The 15,483-nt window shown below is 50.6% G+C and overlaps 1 protein-coding gene across 1 annotated transcript in view; it reads left to right on the forward strand.

Annotated features, from left to right (window-relative positions):
* The first annotated feature begins 1,328 nt into the window (after window positions 1–1,328).
* Syt13 (synaptotagmin 13) overlaps window positions 1,329–15,483 on the forward strand; it is a 39,445-nt gene continuing 25,290 nt past the window's right edge. The window contains exon 1 of the mRNA XM_059259442.1: window positions 1,329–1,511. Coding sequence (XP_059115425.1) covers window positions 1,329–1,511 — 183 coding nt within the window. The remainder of the gene's footprint in view (window positions 1,512–15,483) is intronic.

The raw sequence follows: 15,483 nt of genomic DNA on the forward strand, positions 1-15,483 counted from the left end.
TGGCCTGTGTCCCCTCTGAGCCTCAGCATCTTTAGCCATGTAGAAGGTAAGGTCCCTGCCAATCAGATCAAGTAGTAAATGTGAGCCATAATGCAGCCAAAAGATAACTACCGGGACACAGGACCTTCAAGCCAGACACCACACTGTTCTCTGCCACACCCCAGTCTGCCTCACCTCCCTGCTTACTCCCCCCACATTCCCTCTCCCAGCCTCTGTCTGTTCCGTCCTTGGTGGGAAGCCACTGTGAGCCCAGGAAATGAGACACTTCTACTCCTGTGTGTGAGTGCTTGCAAAGCTTGGAGCTTCTACCTTACCAGCCCTGGGTAGGGTGAGGGGTGGTGTGATGAGCAAAGGGTTAGCAGTCTGATGAGGTGACCAGCTACCCAGAGGGACTTCCCGGTCTGAGTTGAAGCCTTGGTTCGTTGGGTTGATTAACACTGTGTGACTTCAGTTAAGCTCCAGTCCTTCCTAGGTCCAACTGCCTCTCTCTCTCTCTCTCTCTCTCTCTCTCTCTCTCTCTCTCTCTCTCTCTCTCTCTCTCTCTCTCTCTCTCTGTGTCTGTGTGTACATACATGTGCACAGAGCATCTAGATAACACTGAGATTACCCTCCTCCCAGGAAGTGTGACTGTGTGTGTGTGTGTGTGTGTGTGTATGTGCATGTATGTACGTATGCTTGTCTTGTGTATATGTGCATGTGTGTTTGTGTGTGTATACACTGAGCACAAGGAATGGCTTTAAGCCACTCTGAGGTTATCACATGCCAACGTGTATGTGTCCATGCATGTGTATGCATATGTGTATACATACAGGGTATCTATCTGTGTATGTATGTGTGTATCTGTGTGCTCTAGGAATTGCACCACACAACCCGGAGGTTATCACCTACAGTGTGTATGTGTCTGTGGGGCGGAGGGGGGTTCGGGGGATTGACCCCAAACAACCCTGATGCTAATGTGTGTATGCATGTGTATGTGTATATATGTATGTATGAATGTGTGTGTGTGTGTGTGTGTGTGTGTGTGTGTGTGTGTGTGTGTGTGTGTGTAGACACAGAGCACTAGGCATAGCCCCCGCACAACCCTGAGGCAACACCTGCCAAGACCTTCCTGGCGATAGGGGGTGGGTCACATGGTGGCGGGGAGGGGGTTGCGGTTGACGCGCCTCCGGGTCAGCCTCCACCTCTGACGTCCTTACAGCCATCCTCTCTCCCTCTCTGCTGGCTGCGTCCCCGCCCTCGGAGTCTGGAGAGCTGCTGGAGCCCGGCGGGAGCGCGAGGTGCAGGAGGCCGGCGGGAGGCGGGCGGGCGAGCCGCGGGAAGCAGGCACCATGGTGCTGTCGGTGCCTGTGATCGCGCTGGGCGCCACGCTGGGCACTGCCACCAGCATCCTTGCGCTGTGCGGGGTCACCTGCCTGTGCCGGCACATGCACCCTAAGAAGGGGTTCCTTCCACGGGACGGCGAGCCCGACCCTGAGAAGGCGAGGCCCGGCGTGCTTCGGCCAACCCAACAGGTGAGTGCGGGCGGGCCAGGTGGGGTGGCCGGGCTACTTTATGCTTTGCCAGACCGGGAAGGGGACAGCAGACCTGCAAGCAGGGATCGCGGTGGCCCTCAGGGATGGGGGAGGGACTTGAAGGAGAATGGGGGATGAAGGCTTGAGAGGGTTGGGAAAGGAATGAGGGTGGGGAGACGGTGTGCAGGGAGGAGAGGTTGTGAGCCTTGGAGAGAGATGGGAGAGCTGCAGGGTTAGGGCACCCTTGGGGGGTGGATATTGAGGAGAAGCCCGCAGAATCAGGAGGCAGGGGTAGTGGGGTCTGCCAGAGGAAAGAGGGAGACCTTAGGGCAAACAGATAGCTGAGAAATAACCAGAGGGGAGGTGGTACCTCCTCCCTATGTGTCCCCCGGATGGACAACAGGAGATGCCCGAGTCTAAGCATGGCCAATGAGGAGGAGCCTGTAGGACCCCCACGCCTAGCAGCTGAGCCTCAGCATCCCCGTAGATCTCGGGAGACTGGAGGGCTTTTATCCCGTCATATGTGGTTCTCAGAGCCCCCTCGAGCTGGAAATGGGCTATGGGCTGTGTATCCCAGGCAGGAAGGGCAGCGGGGGCTGGGAGGTCTGGGGGAAGAGCCTTCTTCATGATCTGTGACCTCCAGAATGCTTCTCAGGTGGAGGACAGTGCTCCTTGGAGAGCCAGAGGAAGGCTCTGATGATCAGGGATGCATCAAGGACCTCCCAGGACCATAAAGATTCCCTGATTTTAGCCTTCTGAGAGCGTCTTGCTTTGAGCCAGTCTTCCCTTTTCTAGTAAATTAATTATTTAGAAGCCCCCCAGGTCCCAGAACGGAGCCTGCAGTCGTTGGTCACTGTAGTGAGACTGAAGGGAAATGGCTGCTGTCCTTGAGGCACTTAGAATCCCATACAAGTGACATTGTCACCGGTAAACAGGAGCTGGTGAGCTGTGGGATGTCAGCCTGGAATGATCAGGAATTGGGAACAGTGGGCTCCCCAGTAGTGAGGGTGTGGCTGGCTGCCTTTCCCTCCCATCTGGCGGTGCTGAGAGACACCTGAGGGACAGATGGCCATTCTGCTGCCTTTTAGTGGTGGCCCTCCTGCCCTGCCCCTAACTGGGGAGCAGATAGTGTAAACAGCCTCCTATTCCCTTCTGACTGTCCTACTGACCCCCCAGTAGCCCACACAATGCTGATCATCAGCCAAAGACCTGCCGGGTTATTTCTCAGCAACTTAAAACCCTTCAAACACCTCGTTAGAATAAGTCGCAGCAAACCAGCCATGGCTTAGTCACCACCATACTGCCTTACTGGTAAGACCTTTACATATTTTGCTTTTAACAAGGGTACAAGGGAATAGCCCACTCACAAACTAGGAAACACAAACTCAGGGAGCGCAAGTGACTTGCCCGAGGCCACCCAGTTTTGGAGCCCAGCTGTCCTTGAGCTGGTCTAATTTTAAGAGTCCTTGCTAGTAGCCCCTCTAGCCATTCCCTACCCCCTCTGTCTGGAAGGTGCCTGTCTCTGCAGCCAGGCTCACCCCAGTGCCTCCTTCTGCAGTTTTTGCCTCTCTGGCTTGGTGATTATTCTTCTTGTCCCCCACTCCTCTTCCACACAGATGGCTTCTTCTCAGCCTTTAGTTCTCTTCCGAGGGAGGATTTTACTTACTGGCCCATGAAACAAACATCCCTGTGACCGTGTCCCATAGCATTCCTTCTAAAGCTGTTTATAACATTTCCTATGCTGGCTGTCATTCATATTAGCCACCTGCAAAATATTTATTCCCAGTACCTGGAAACTGGCATTTGTGCAATAAGAAGCCACTGGCAAACAAAGGCACCCAGCCTTCTGTTCCAAGGGGCTGTGTCCTTGCAGCCCAGGACCAGTTCTCTGGAGGCTCAATGATGTCTGCCCATGAATATCTGTTGATATGTGATGCCCACCCACCTACTTTTCTCCTCCTGGTTCCTTGGTGCCAGGGAATTTGGCAAAAAAGTCTAAATGGATAGGTGTGAGAACTCAAGGTGTCTTGGTGGCCACTGTGTTCTGATTCAGCCACTGACCCAGATATAGTAACTGACAAAGACATCGTAGTTGATTTCAAGGAAGCCAAGGAGACAGTCAGCAAGCTCACTGAAAATGTTCCTCAAAGAGAGGACAAGGTGCTGGAGGAGGGAGGGGACTGTAAATTTTTGTCTCCATCAGAGGTCTTGTGGCTAGTTGTGTCCCCGCTGAGGTCTGGGGTGTTTGTAGGGTGCAGCATCCCTGCCTCATGCTTCCAGATCTCATTGGCTGTGTTGCTGGGAAATGCCTTTGGTGTCATAGGGCAGGCCTGGGAATCTGGTGTATGCCCCAAATGAATAGACGAAATTGAGGTTTGTATTGAAAAAGAGCTTGGAGGTCTTTCAAGGGATTAAACACTTGCCAAGAGTATGTAGATGGAATTTAAGGGGGTCAGGGTCTTGAATAGGGAGAAAAAGATCATTTTTTTATCATTAACTCAAACTGAAACTTGGCATTTTCTATAAGTGGGACTATGAACAAGAAAGCGCGGGAGTGTTCTGATCCCCGAGACTTTGTTCTCAAGGAAAATCATAGCTTGTCTGAAACATGCTGCCGGGGTTGCAGACGCTTCCCATGCTGATCACACTCCCCTCCATTCTAAGTTATGGTGTTTATTAAGGTCCCTGATCCATCCTGCGATTTACTACATTAATAAAAGACTGAACGTTCCTGGATATATGCTATTGACTACTCCTTTACAGCCTGTATACTTTGCTTCCTGCTTTTTAAGCATCCTGGAGACGTATCTGAGAGCTTCTCTAGACAGGGAAGGAAGGCATCAGGTCACAAATGATCGGGAGCTCCTGCTAAGGGCCAGGTGGCAGAGGGTGGAAGCTTTCCACAGCATCTCCTCTAGTGCCCTGCCGGCTTCAGGTCACAGGTCACAGTACTTTGTCCTAGAGTTAGACTCAGGTCCTTTTGTCCCACCTACTTGGACAATGTTCCTCTTCATTTGTGTCTAACCTTTGGGGGATGCAGAGAATTCAGTCTTTCTACACAGGTTATTCCATTCATGGTCTGGTGAGATCATTGGGATCATCTCAGTCCGCCCCAAGAAGTTTGGTTACAAGTGACCTGTGGCTTGAAGCATAGTCAGGGAGGTGGCTTTGGGCCGGGGTGGGGTGCCCTGATGACCATTCCCTCTCCTTCACAACGGTCTCTGAATTTATTTGTAAGCTTCCTTCATTCAGACCCCCTGGCCTCTTCCCTTGGAATTTCCTCTTCCTGGGGTTCAGGTTACAGTTGTCCTTTTTGGCATTCCTGGTGGGCAGAGAAGCTGCCCTCCTCATTGAGCATCCTGAAGTCATCCCTGCAGGACCCTAAGGGGTCATTTTAGGGTCCTGTTTCCCCTTGCATGGCACTTACCTGGTTGTGACCTTAAGTGAATCTTCTCAAAGACCTTTTAGGTTCCCAGGGGACCTGGCGCTATCCTCTCCAAGGCAGCATGTTGTGGTGGTATTGTATTCCCCAAAATATTGCGCATGCTAATAAACTTATCTGGGGTCAGAGACAAAACAACCACAATATTAAACATAGAGGTTAGGCAGTGGTAGCACACGCCTTTAATCCTAGCATTCCAGAGACAGAAATCCCTCTGGATCTCTGTGAGTTCAAGACCGCATTGGAAACAGCCAGGCATAGTGACTCACGCCTTTAATCCCAGAAAGCAGCCTTTAATCCCAGGGAGTGGTGGTAGAAAGCAGAAAGGTTTATAAGGCGTGAGGTCCAGAAACTAGAAGCATTTGGCTGGTTAAGCATTTGGCTGGTTAAGCATTCAGGCTTCTAGCAGCAGTTCAGCTGAGAGCCATTGGGATGAGGACACAGAAGCTTCCAGTCTGAGGAAACAGGACCAGATGAGGAACTGGCAAGGTGAGATAGCTGTGGCTTGTTCTGTCTCTCTGACCTTCCAGCATTTACCCCAATAACTGGCCTCGGGTTTGATCTTACTAAGTAGCCAGAGACTTCAGCGAACTTGCTTGGCTTCAGCAATAGCCACCTGCTCCCCTGTCCACAGCCCTGCTCCCCACTGCCACAAGCACCCAGCTCACTCAGTGCTTCCCCTGCACAGAACCGAAATGATGGCTTCGGATGGAAGCTTAGTTCCAAGTTTTGATGGGATGCATAAACGCCGAATTTATGTCAAATCATATATGCATAGTAGAGTCCTTTCCCCCAAGATCAGGAATGCATCCTTCACTCTTCCATGTCCCTGACAATGTCTGCTGAAAAGCAGGGCATGTGATCAACGTGATGTGTATATTGAATGAAAACACTGTATCCAACATAGAGTAGAGGGACGAACCACAAAGGAGTCATACAGGCCAGTACATACTTCCAGGAGACCTGGGAAGCCAGGCTTGAGGCACGCATGGTGCTGCCCCACAAGACAAGTGAGGAACAGGGTGAATCTGGCTGATTAAGGAGTGAGGAGCCTCTAGACTGTGATTCCTGCTCTGCCTCTTCGTGTAAGTGCCGGCTACATGGTTTCTTTCTTTTAAAATTCACCTAGCCTTATGGTTATGGTTTGTGCGCTTTCCTCTAAGTAACTGTGTATCAACATGGTTCCTATTAAGCCATCTCATTGTGACGTAATGTTTGTGAACATTATGAGGACTGGGCCAGTACTCTCATGATGGGGGCTTTTAGGCCTGGGATCCTCCTGTACATGGTCCATCACAAGCCTCCTCCTGGCGCTATCCATTTGCTGTTTCTCCACCTGCAACATAAAAGACTCACTCTAGGAAATGGGGTCTCAATGCCATCAGTGGGGCCCCAGGACGCTTTAATTGTTCTCCTTCCCATGACCTCAGAGTGTTACCCCCGGGCTGCGTGTTTCCATTACACCCACGAATGAAATTGGCCGGGCACAGCTGTTGTACCACATATTAATCACATCATTCATTAAAGGTTAATGAGTGCATCCCAGGCATAGCATGTGGTGAAAGGCAGACACGCTCCTCCTGAGGAGACAGAAGGTGCCGCCAGCAATTGCCACCGAGCACGGTACGGTGCTGCATGATGGGCAACATTTAGAAGCCATGAGAAATCCGAAAGAGAAGCAAGGCCCCCCACGGCCCAAAGTGCGCCCTTCTCCGTTTCTGAGTGGCCACTCTCTGCACATCTCCTTCGTTGACTCTTAATGACTGGAGGCCCTGTGAATCACTAACCCCACTCCTGGAACCGATTGGACTCTGGCTGCTTTAAGGGCTGACCTCCATGGAATCTCAGCCTGTCACTTATTGTTGTTGTTGTTGGGGGCAGGGGAGGCTTGAACCCCAGGCTTCCTACATGCTAAGTACATGTACTACTGAGCCACCACCCGAGCCCAGTTCCCAGCTTTTTAAAGGACCCAACTCCCAGATTTCTGTTAGTAACTCCCCTTCCATCTGTACAACAATGAAAGTTCCAGTTCCACAGAGTAATAAACATCAGAGCTGGCACTTCCATCTACACATGTTCTTTATGTGTTCCAGATGCTTACATTTTACAGGTGAGAAATGTGAATCCAGAGAGCTTACATAACATGTTCATAGGCAGAGCCAGGACCCAAACTTGTGAAGTCTGGCTCTAGCACTACATGTCTGATCACTTGGCTAGAGCTTAGTAAGAAAAAGCTAGTCAAAATTCTGTTCAGGCTACAGTTTCCCCAGACAGGTGAACAGGTGTCTGTGAACCTGTGTCTTTGAAGGTCAGCTTCCAAAAACCTCCCCTGTTGCTTGGGGTTATTCTTTGCTTTGTACACCCATCAGCTCCGGGCACTGGGTACAACCCTGGGCCCTCCTGAGAGATTTTAAACAGTAAACATGTTTGGGCTGGTTGCTTAGCAACAACAAAGACAGTATGAATTTTTCATCATGAGATTAGCATAAATTATTTCAGGGAGATAAGCACACAGCTTCAGGAAGTGCTATTCCTTTCAAAGTACATACAGAGAGAGTATCTGTATCTGGACCCATCAGTCACTTCCTAATGGCAGGTCCTGACCTATCACATTCCTGGTCCCTCCCCTAGTTTCTCTTTTTGGTATGGCATATAGATTAGTTAGTGTGATGATTAGTGATTATCAGCTTGATGGAATTTAGAATCACCTGGGAGATGGGCCTCTGGGCATGCCTATGGGGATGATTTTGATTATGTTAACCAAGGTGGAAAGGCCTGTCCACTGTGGGTGGCACCATTCCCTGGCTGAGATCCCGCACGAAACACGTGTAGAGAAGGAGTTGAATAGCAGTGTGCATTCACTGCCCTCTGCTTTCCTGCTATGAATGTGATGTGATCAGCTGCTCTGAGATCCTGCATCCTGACCTCCCTGCTATCCCATGAATGGTGAGCCGAAGGGCAGCCTTTCCCCCTTAAATTGTTTCTGCCAGGCATTTTATCACAGCAATAGGAAAAGTAGCTAAGAGTCAGTCAGGCTCATGACTTGTCTCCTAGCGGAGCCTGTACAGAAAGTACTGCTGCTCCCCGCGCAGGGCTTTGGAAGCTGAACAGGTCATCAGCAACTGGGAATGTAGGGAAGGACTCAGGGGGAGAAGAGCTGAAGAAGCCAGCAGGGCTTGAGGCAAAGGGAGAAGGGCAAGTGGAGACAACAGGCGAGGACCCAGGACAAGGGAAGACAGAGGCTGCACCTGAGTCAGGGCCCAGGAACTATCAGAACACAGACGTGAGCTCTTTCCCGGGCACCTGCTGTACAGCACAGCTGCACTGAGGCCGAGGTTCGCTCTTGGCTGCTATGAGTACAACTGCTCTGCACCATCCTCTACCAAAGGGCAGCAGCGGCTCACCTCCCTCTTGATCATCCTGCCTCTGTGCTCAGAACCCACAGAGCTTATTTCTTGCTAGCCTTGAGGAAACCTGATTTGAGGATGAGAAGAAGAGCTTCACAGAAGCAAGGATTTTTGTTTGTTTGTTTTTATATGTGTATTGTGGGTCTGTGTGAGTGCATGTGCGCCATGTGCATGCATGCAAGTGTCTGCAGACATCAGAAGAGGGCATCGGATCCCCTGGAACTGGGATACAAGCATTTATGAGTTACCATGTGAGTGCTGGAAACCAAACCCAAGTCCTCCTCTAGGAAAAGTGTTCTTAATCACTGAGCCATCTCTCCAGCCCCAGCAGAGTTGAGTTTTAACAACTAAGGAATTCTCTGTGTGGGCATCAGAACCAACACAGCCAAGCACACAAAATATCCCATAACCAAGTTATAGGAACTAACATGTAAGCAGAGGGGAAAGAAAAACAGAAGGAAGAGGCATGTCCCTCCCTCCCCCCCTCCCTCCCTCCCTCCCTCCCTTCTGCTATCTCTCTGTCTCTCCTTCTTCTTCTTCTGAGGGTTGAGGGGTTCAGACAGGGTCTCACTGTTCTAGCTATGTAGTCCAGGCTAGCCTGGAACTTGCTATGTAGACCAAGTTGTCCTGGAACTTAGAGATCCTCCTGCCTTTCCTCCCAAGTGCTGGGATTAAAGGTACATGCTGGTCCTCTATTCCTTTTCTTACCCCTTTAATTACATTTATTGAGCACATACTGTGTCCAGACTCAGCAATAGGGAATGGGTATACAGTTGTGGCTGCTCCCTCACCAGTGACACAGTGACTTATTCTCTGTCTTCATGAAGGATGTGGCGCTGTGGGCAGGATCAGAGTCAACAGAAGGCTCAGTGTGTGTGAACTGAGCAGAGCTGTGGTCAGGCTGTGGGTCAGTGAGGCTCACTCAGGCAAGCAGCCCACTGCAGCCCAGGGTCAGGTTCGTCCTCTCATAACATGCTCAGTATGTTCTGACGCCTCTGTGGAGGGTGTATAGATTCTGTTTAATTTCAATGTGTTTTTGTAGTAGGGTAAAATTCACACACAAAACTAACCATTTTAAAGTGCATGAATTAGGAATCGGTGCCATTTAGTACATTCACATTGTTAAGCAACTGCCACCTCCACCAAGTTCCAGAACATTTTCATCACCTCAGCAGAAAACCCTGTACCCATTGAGTAGGCAGCCCCTTGTCCTTCTTCCTCCCAGGCTCTGGAAACCACCCATCTGCTGTCTGTCTCCATGGATTTGCCTGTTCTGGACATTTCGCATAAATAGAATCATTTAACAAGTGACCTTCTGTGTCTGGCGTCTTGCAGTTAGCATAATGTCTGTTTTTTAAAAAAGAGGTTTGTTTTATTTTTAGTTATGTGTATGGGTGTGTGTCTGAGTATGTGCTGCAGGTACACTTGGAGGCAGGGGGCTGGCTGAGTCTCCCTGGATGGGAAGTTACAGATGGTTGTGAGCTGTCTGATGTGGGTCGTGTGAGCCCAGCTTCGGTCATCTGCAGGACAGCAAATGCTGGTAACTGCCAAACCAGCTCTCCAGCCCATCACTTACAACATTTCTACGGTGTTGTCCTTTCTTTAGTCCCGCTGCCCTGGACATTCCTGTGCTGGATGCTTGAGTTTCTACCTTCGGCTCTTTCAGGTCCACAATATACATGGGAGTTGAATTCCCAGGTCATACGGCAATTCTATTTTTAACTTTTGGAGGATCAGCCAAACTGCCTTCCATGGACACTCTGCCATTTTCTATTCCCCCAGCAATATTCTATAACTCTTTGGGCATTAGTTCAGATTTCCTTCCTTCCTTCCTTCCTTCCTTCCTTCCTTCCTTCCTTCCTTCCTTCCTCCCTCCCTCCCTCCATCCCTCCATCCCCCCTTTCCTTCCTTTCCTCTTTCCTTTCCTCCTCCTCCTCTCCCCCTCCCCCCTTGTTCTTCTGAGATAGCCGCCCTAGCAACTGTGTGAAATTGTGCTGGATTTAAATTGTACCCACACACCCTGCCCAGGCTCACGAGCTCTAACAGCCGGAGCCCCCAGCTACTGGTGCTGCGTTGGAAGGTTGAGGAAGTGGAGCCTTGTCAGGGGAAGTGGGTCACTAGAGGTGGGCTTTGGGGTTTTACAGCCTGGCCCTACTTCCTATCTGCTCTTTGTTTCCTGATTGCAGAAGCAATCTGACCAACTGCCTCACTTCATGACACCACCTTTCCCACATGATGGCTTGTGTCCCCTAAAACTGTGAGCCAGAACAAGCCCTTCTTCCCTCAGCTTGTTTCTCATCAGGTCTGGTCATGGCAGCAAGAGAAGGAACTAATGCACAAGCGTATCTCACTTCAGAGTTTTCTAAGCCTTTCATGGAAACACTTTAAAATTATTCTTGTGCGTTTATTCTGATTTAGATTCCTAAATTCTTTAACTGGTTTTTAACAGCCATTTGCTGTCTGCACTGACTGTTTACTGACATGGACCTACACAGGTACACCTGAGACATGCGAGTCTCAGAAGAGCTGGTGCGACAGAGTCGAGAAGTCTGTACCTGCCATTCTGCTGCTTGAATATTGTCACCGTCCTCTTCCTCCGTCCCCCACCCCACCAAGCTTCGGCCCCCCATGGATCCCAAGACACTTCACCCAGACACTCAGTGTCCTCTGCTCCACTTCATCTTGTTTATAATTTCTTTGCGTCTTGATGATGACCGGCCAGAGCAATGTCAGGAGGATCTCTGACGTCCCCGGTGGGGCTGGTGTGGCACGCATGCACGCAAGCCTTCCCACCACAATTTTACTAAGTGCTAATTCCTTGGCTAAAGGGCTTTTCATACCTTTATAGTCCAGGAAAGTCTTGGATGGCTTTCACACAGCATTGAAGGGTAATTTCAGAGCTCTTTGGAGAGGTTGGTTGGGGTTTTAGGGTGGACAAGGCACGCAGTATGATTTTTCCCATGAAAATGATGGAGTATTGCTTGCCTTCTGAAACGTGCTCTACAGGAACGAGTCGAGATCCAGCACGAGGAGCACTTACACATGTGAGTGTGTGGATGAACAGCAGCAGGGCAGGCCTGTGGGAGCGGTGTGAGATTAAGTCCACCTGGCAAAGGCCCAGGGCCTTTTGATAGATTTCATTGATTCTCTTTACCCTCCCTTCTGCTCATTAAAGCCAGAGTGTACTTTACTTTCTTAGAAACAGGCACGGAGCTTTGCTTAGCAAGAAGTGAGGACGGCTCAGCAAGTGAGTGGATGGGGACTGGACAGGTGATGGATGAGCAGCTGCCTGCAGCTGTAGCCTACTCACAGCACAGGCACAGAGAGGCAGTCTCACAGCAGGTTGGCTTCCCTCCCTGTAGGCCTCCGTTCACTCGGTTAACTCAGGACAACATAAAAATCTTCCCCCGTGGGCTCGGGGAGCCGTCTTGGTCTGGAAAGTGCTGGCTGTACAAGCAGAAGGGTCTGTGTTCAAATCGCCGGCACCCGTGTAAAGGCCTGGCGTAGCGATGAGTGTTTATAATCCCAGCACCAGAGTGCCAGAGAACCAGATATCGACCTCTGGTGCAAACATGCCTAGATCTTCACTTGTGAGGATGAGGCTCCAACATCCAAAAGTTCATATTGTGCTTGACAAAGGGTCCAACCTGCTCAGGGTGGCTGTGCTGCTGAGGCATCATGGAGGGGATGGGAAGCACTGAGGAAGAGAGAAAAGTATGTTTGTGAATGCGTGCGTGAGTGTGCATGAGTGTGTGTGTATGCATGTGTGTGTGCGTGTGTGTGTGTGTGTGTGTGTGTGTGTGTGTGTGTGTGTGTGTCTGCATACGTGTATGACAGGAAAGTAGAAGGGAGACTATTCCAGGGGAGAAAGCTCTCTAAAGAAAGGGAGAACCGAAGAAGGGGATGAGGATGGGAAGAGAGACCAGCTTTCAGGCTGGGGATGTAGCTTAGTGGTAGAATGCTCGCCTGGCCCTTGGCTCTGTCCTCAGCTGTCACAAAAGGAGGAGAGAGCAGACAACATGACCGGAGGATGACAGGATTGACTATGACAAGGAGATTTCCCTCCACATGTGAAAGAAGAGGGGAAGTATGGGAGGGAAGAGGAGCAGAAGATAGATTGGCTGAGAGAGGGGCGAGCAGAAGACGGGCTGAGAGGGAGGGGAGGCTAGCTGGAAGGGCAAACGGAAGCAAGGCACAAAAGTGACACACAGGCATGAAAACGCTATAACGAAACTCAACTAAAGTACTCATTGTTAAAAAGTAGGACATCGTGCACGCTTGTGATCTCAGCCCTGGGGAGATAGAGGCAGGAGAGCAGGAGTTCAAGGTCATCCTCGGGTACATAGCAAGGTCAAGGCTGACCTGGGCTACAGGAGACCCTATCTCAAAAAAACCAAAATAGTGATGACTAAAGAAGAATGTTCTGGAAAGGATTCAGAGCAGGGGAGAGCACCCTAGGGAACAGCAAGGGAACTGACTGAGCCGGTCACAGGCCATGTGCTTTCCTTCGTGTTTGGTGTCCCTGCCTTTCCTGGTTTCCTGTCTTCCTTTCTCTCAGTGCCTTGAAGCAGCGTCAGACACGCCTCCATTTCCAGTGCACCTTCCTTCACCTGGAAGGAAAGGGCAAGGCTATCAGAGAGAGGCAGTGGTGTTATTCCGAGACAAAATCCAACCTGAATTGCGGGGCCATCCTCTAGCTGTGCAAGTGTGTCCCCTGAAGAGCTCAGCTTCTTCTGCAGAAGGGGATCTTAGAAGCAGCCCCGTGACAGGCACCTTTGGTGCAAAACATGGAGTAACAAGAAGTGCAGGAGTGTTGGGAGTGGCTGACTCAAGGCGAGAGCTTGACAGACAACATGAGGACAAGGATGAGGAACGGGGTGGGGTGGGGGTGGGGTGGGGGCGTCTTTAGACTTCACAACACTCTGGAAACAATAGGTCACAGAGACAAATAGGGAAGCTGGAGGTGAAGCTAGTCAGAGGCCTCCTGAACGAGGCAGGAGAGCTTAGCCTGCAGCTGGCATGAAGAAAAGCTGGGAATGGAGGGCACCCTATCTCCGGGTGCACCGAGAGCGTCATGCCCCTCAGAGTCTAAATGGACAAATCATCCTTTGGGTCCCCATGAGGCCAGCGGGGGACTTACTGGGGAAAGTGTCAGAGGACAATGGGAGTACTTGCAGTCCACACAAAGGAGAATGAGCTGACCGAGCAGAGGAGGCAAATGCCTGTCAAACCTCCCCTGTGGTATTTCTAGAATCTTCATTCATTTTAGGAAAGCTCCAGAATCCTTCTGCAGAGGGAGCTCCTTGGCTGTGTAGCCACTGAAGCCCATGGGAGAGTCCTCCAGGAGCACTCCCAGTGGTAATCTGTGTCTGCTTATACCTGAGCCTGGAAGTCTGGAAGAGTGGGTTGTGGCTACTTCCAGGGATCCAGGCAGCATTGAGATTGTCCCCGGGGGAGACACCTCAGGGCCATGGCCTCCTCAGGAGCACAGAAGGGTGGCTCTGGCTGAGGCTGACTAAGCTGGAGGAAACTCTGCTTGGGGACTCTGACAGGCTGCCTTGGGAGGCTGTGCTAATTGCAACAGTAAACGAAATGGTAATTGGGCTAATAAATAGTATGAATAATTAAGCTGCCTTCAAAGGCTCTTCTCCAGCGGTTTCGCTACAGTCTTTGAATGAGTGACTTGATGAGGCATCTGAGTAGGTCTGTCCTTCTCTTTGCTTTGACCCCAGCCAGTGACCTAAGCTTTCCTCACCTGCCTTGGTCACCTGTTAGCTGTGTCCCCGTTACTGCGTCATCGTGGAGATGAAATGGGGTAGCACGCTGCGATGGTTAGTGTGGACTGTCTACTCGAGAGGGTGTAGAATTACAAAAGAGACAAGCTCCTGGGCCTGCCTGTGGGAATTGTCTCTATTAGGTTAACTGAAGTGAGAAGACTCACCTTAACTGTGGGTGAGGCCATCCCAAGGGATGGGTCCCAGACTGGTTACAAAGGAGAAAGCTAGCCAAGCACAAGAGCATACAACTCTCCGCTTTCTGACTGGGAAGACAACACAACCAACAAGCTCCTGCGGCCACCCTGTCTCCTCCAGAATGGACTGGACCTTCAAACTGTGATCCAAAACAAACCCTTCCTTGAACTGCCTTTTCTGGCATTGTATAACAACAACAAGAGTAACAAATGCACACACAAAGCATGGTGCCCAGAACGCAGTAAGTGTTAGGTGGGAGCTGCCCCTTGTTGCTCCGCGGCCTCTCTCTGAGCCCTCCTGACCTAGCTCCAATCTTACCCCATTCCTACCCCTGCCCTGAGCAACCCCTGTTTTCTGTTCCTTCATGCTCTGCCCCTAGAGGTTCCTTCCTGTCAGCTACACTGGCAGGACAAGGTGGAGTTGGTCCAAGGGGACCCTGAAGGAGACCTTCCCTTGACTCTTTCCTGCCAGGTTGCTGGAGGTGGGTTGCTATACCCATAACAAAAGGGCACAGGTCCTTTCAGGGGACTGTCTTCACTCAGCCGTCTGCCCTGGGTCTTGTGACTTCCCTTACCCATAGCCCCTTTATACCTAGGGGATGCCAATGATCCCGCTGCCCCTAAGATACCCACCATTCATGTTTCATGTTGATGCCTTGACCCTCCAGTAGTGTAATTGTTTAATAAAAGGTCCCTATCCAGTCCTCCACCTTGACGCAGCGTGAATGTATCGTGTGCTCCTGCCCAAATCTTACAGTGGGTGCTCAGTCAGAGTTAACCATCCTCACAGACCCTGACAATTGGCCAAGAGAAAGCTGAGCAGACAGTCGAGAGAGAGAAAGTACCAATGAAACTGGCAAGGTGGGGACCAGCAGTGAAGACACTTCTGTTTACACAAGACCCCAACCTTTTACACAGACTTTCATTTTCCCTCTTGGTCCAATGTCCAGCTGATACCTTGTGCATCTTACAGCTTCGAATACCTGTTGCCAACCGACATCTGGGAACAGGGCACTTCAGGTGGTTCTCATTTTAAGAAGCTTGCAAGGACCTAAGGAGAAACACCCCAGGTTTATAGTAACTGGGAGCCAGCTGTTCTGATGCTCCTCACCTCCCATGGTCTAATCACAATATTTCGCAGGCCCCTTGATG

The sequence above is a fragment of the Peromyscus eremicus genome, chromosome 4 (genome assembly GCF_949786415.1).
Source record: "Peromyscus eremicus chromosome 4, PerEre_H2_v1, whole genome shotgun sequence".
Lineage (NCBI taxonomy): Eukaryota > Metazoa > Chordata > Mammalia > Rodentia > Cricetidae > Peromyscus > Peromyscus eremicus.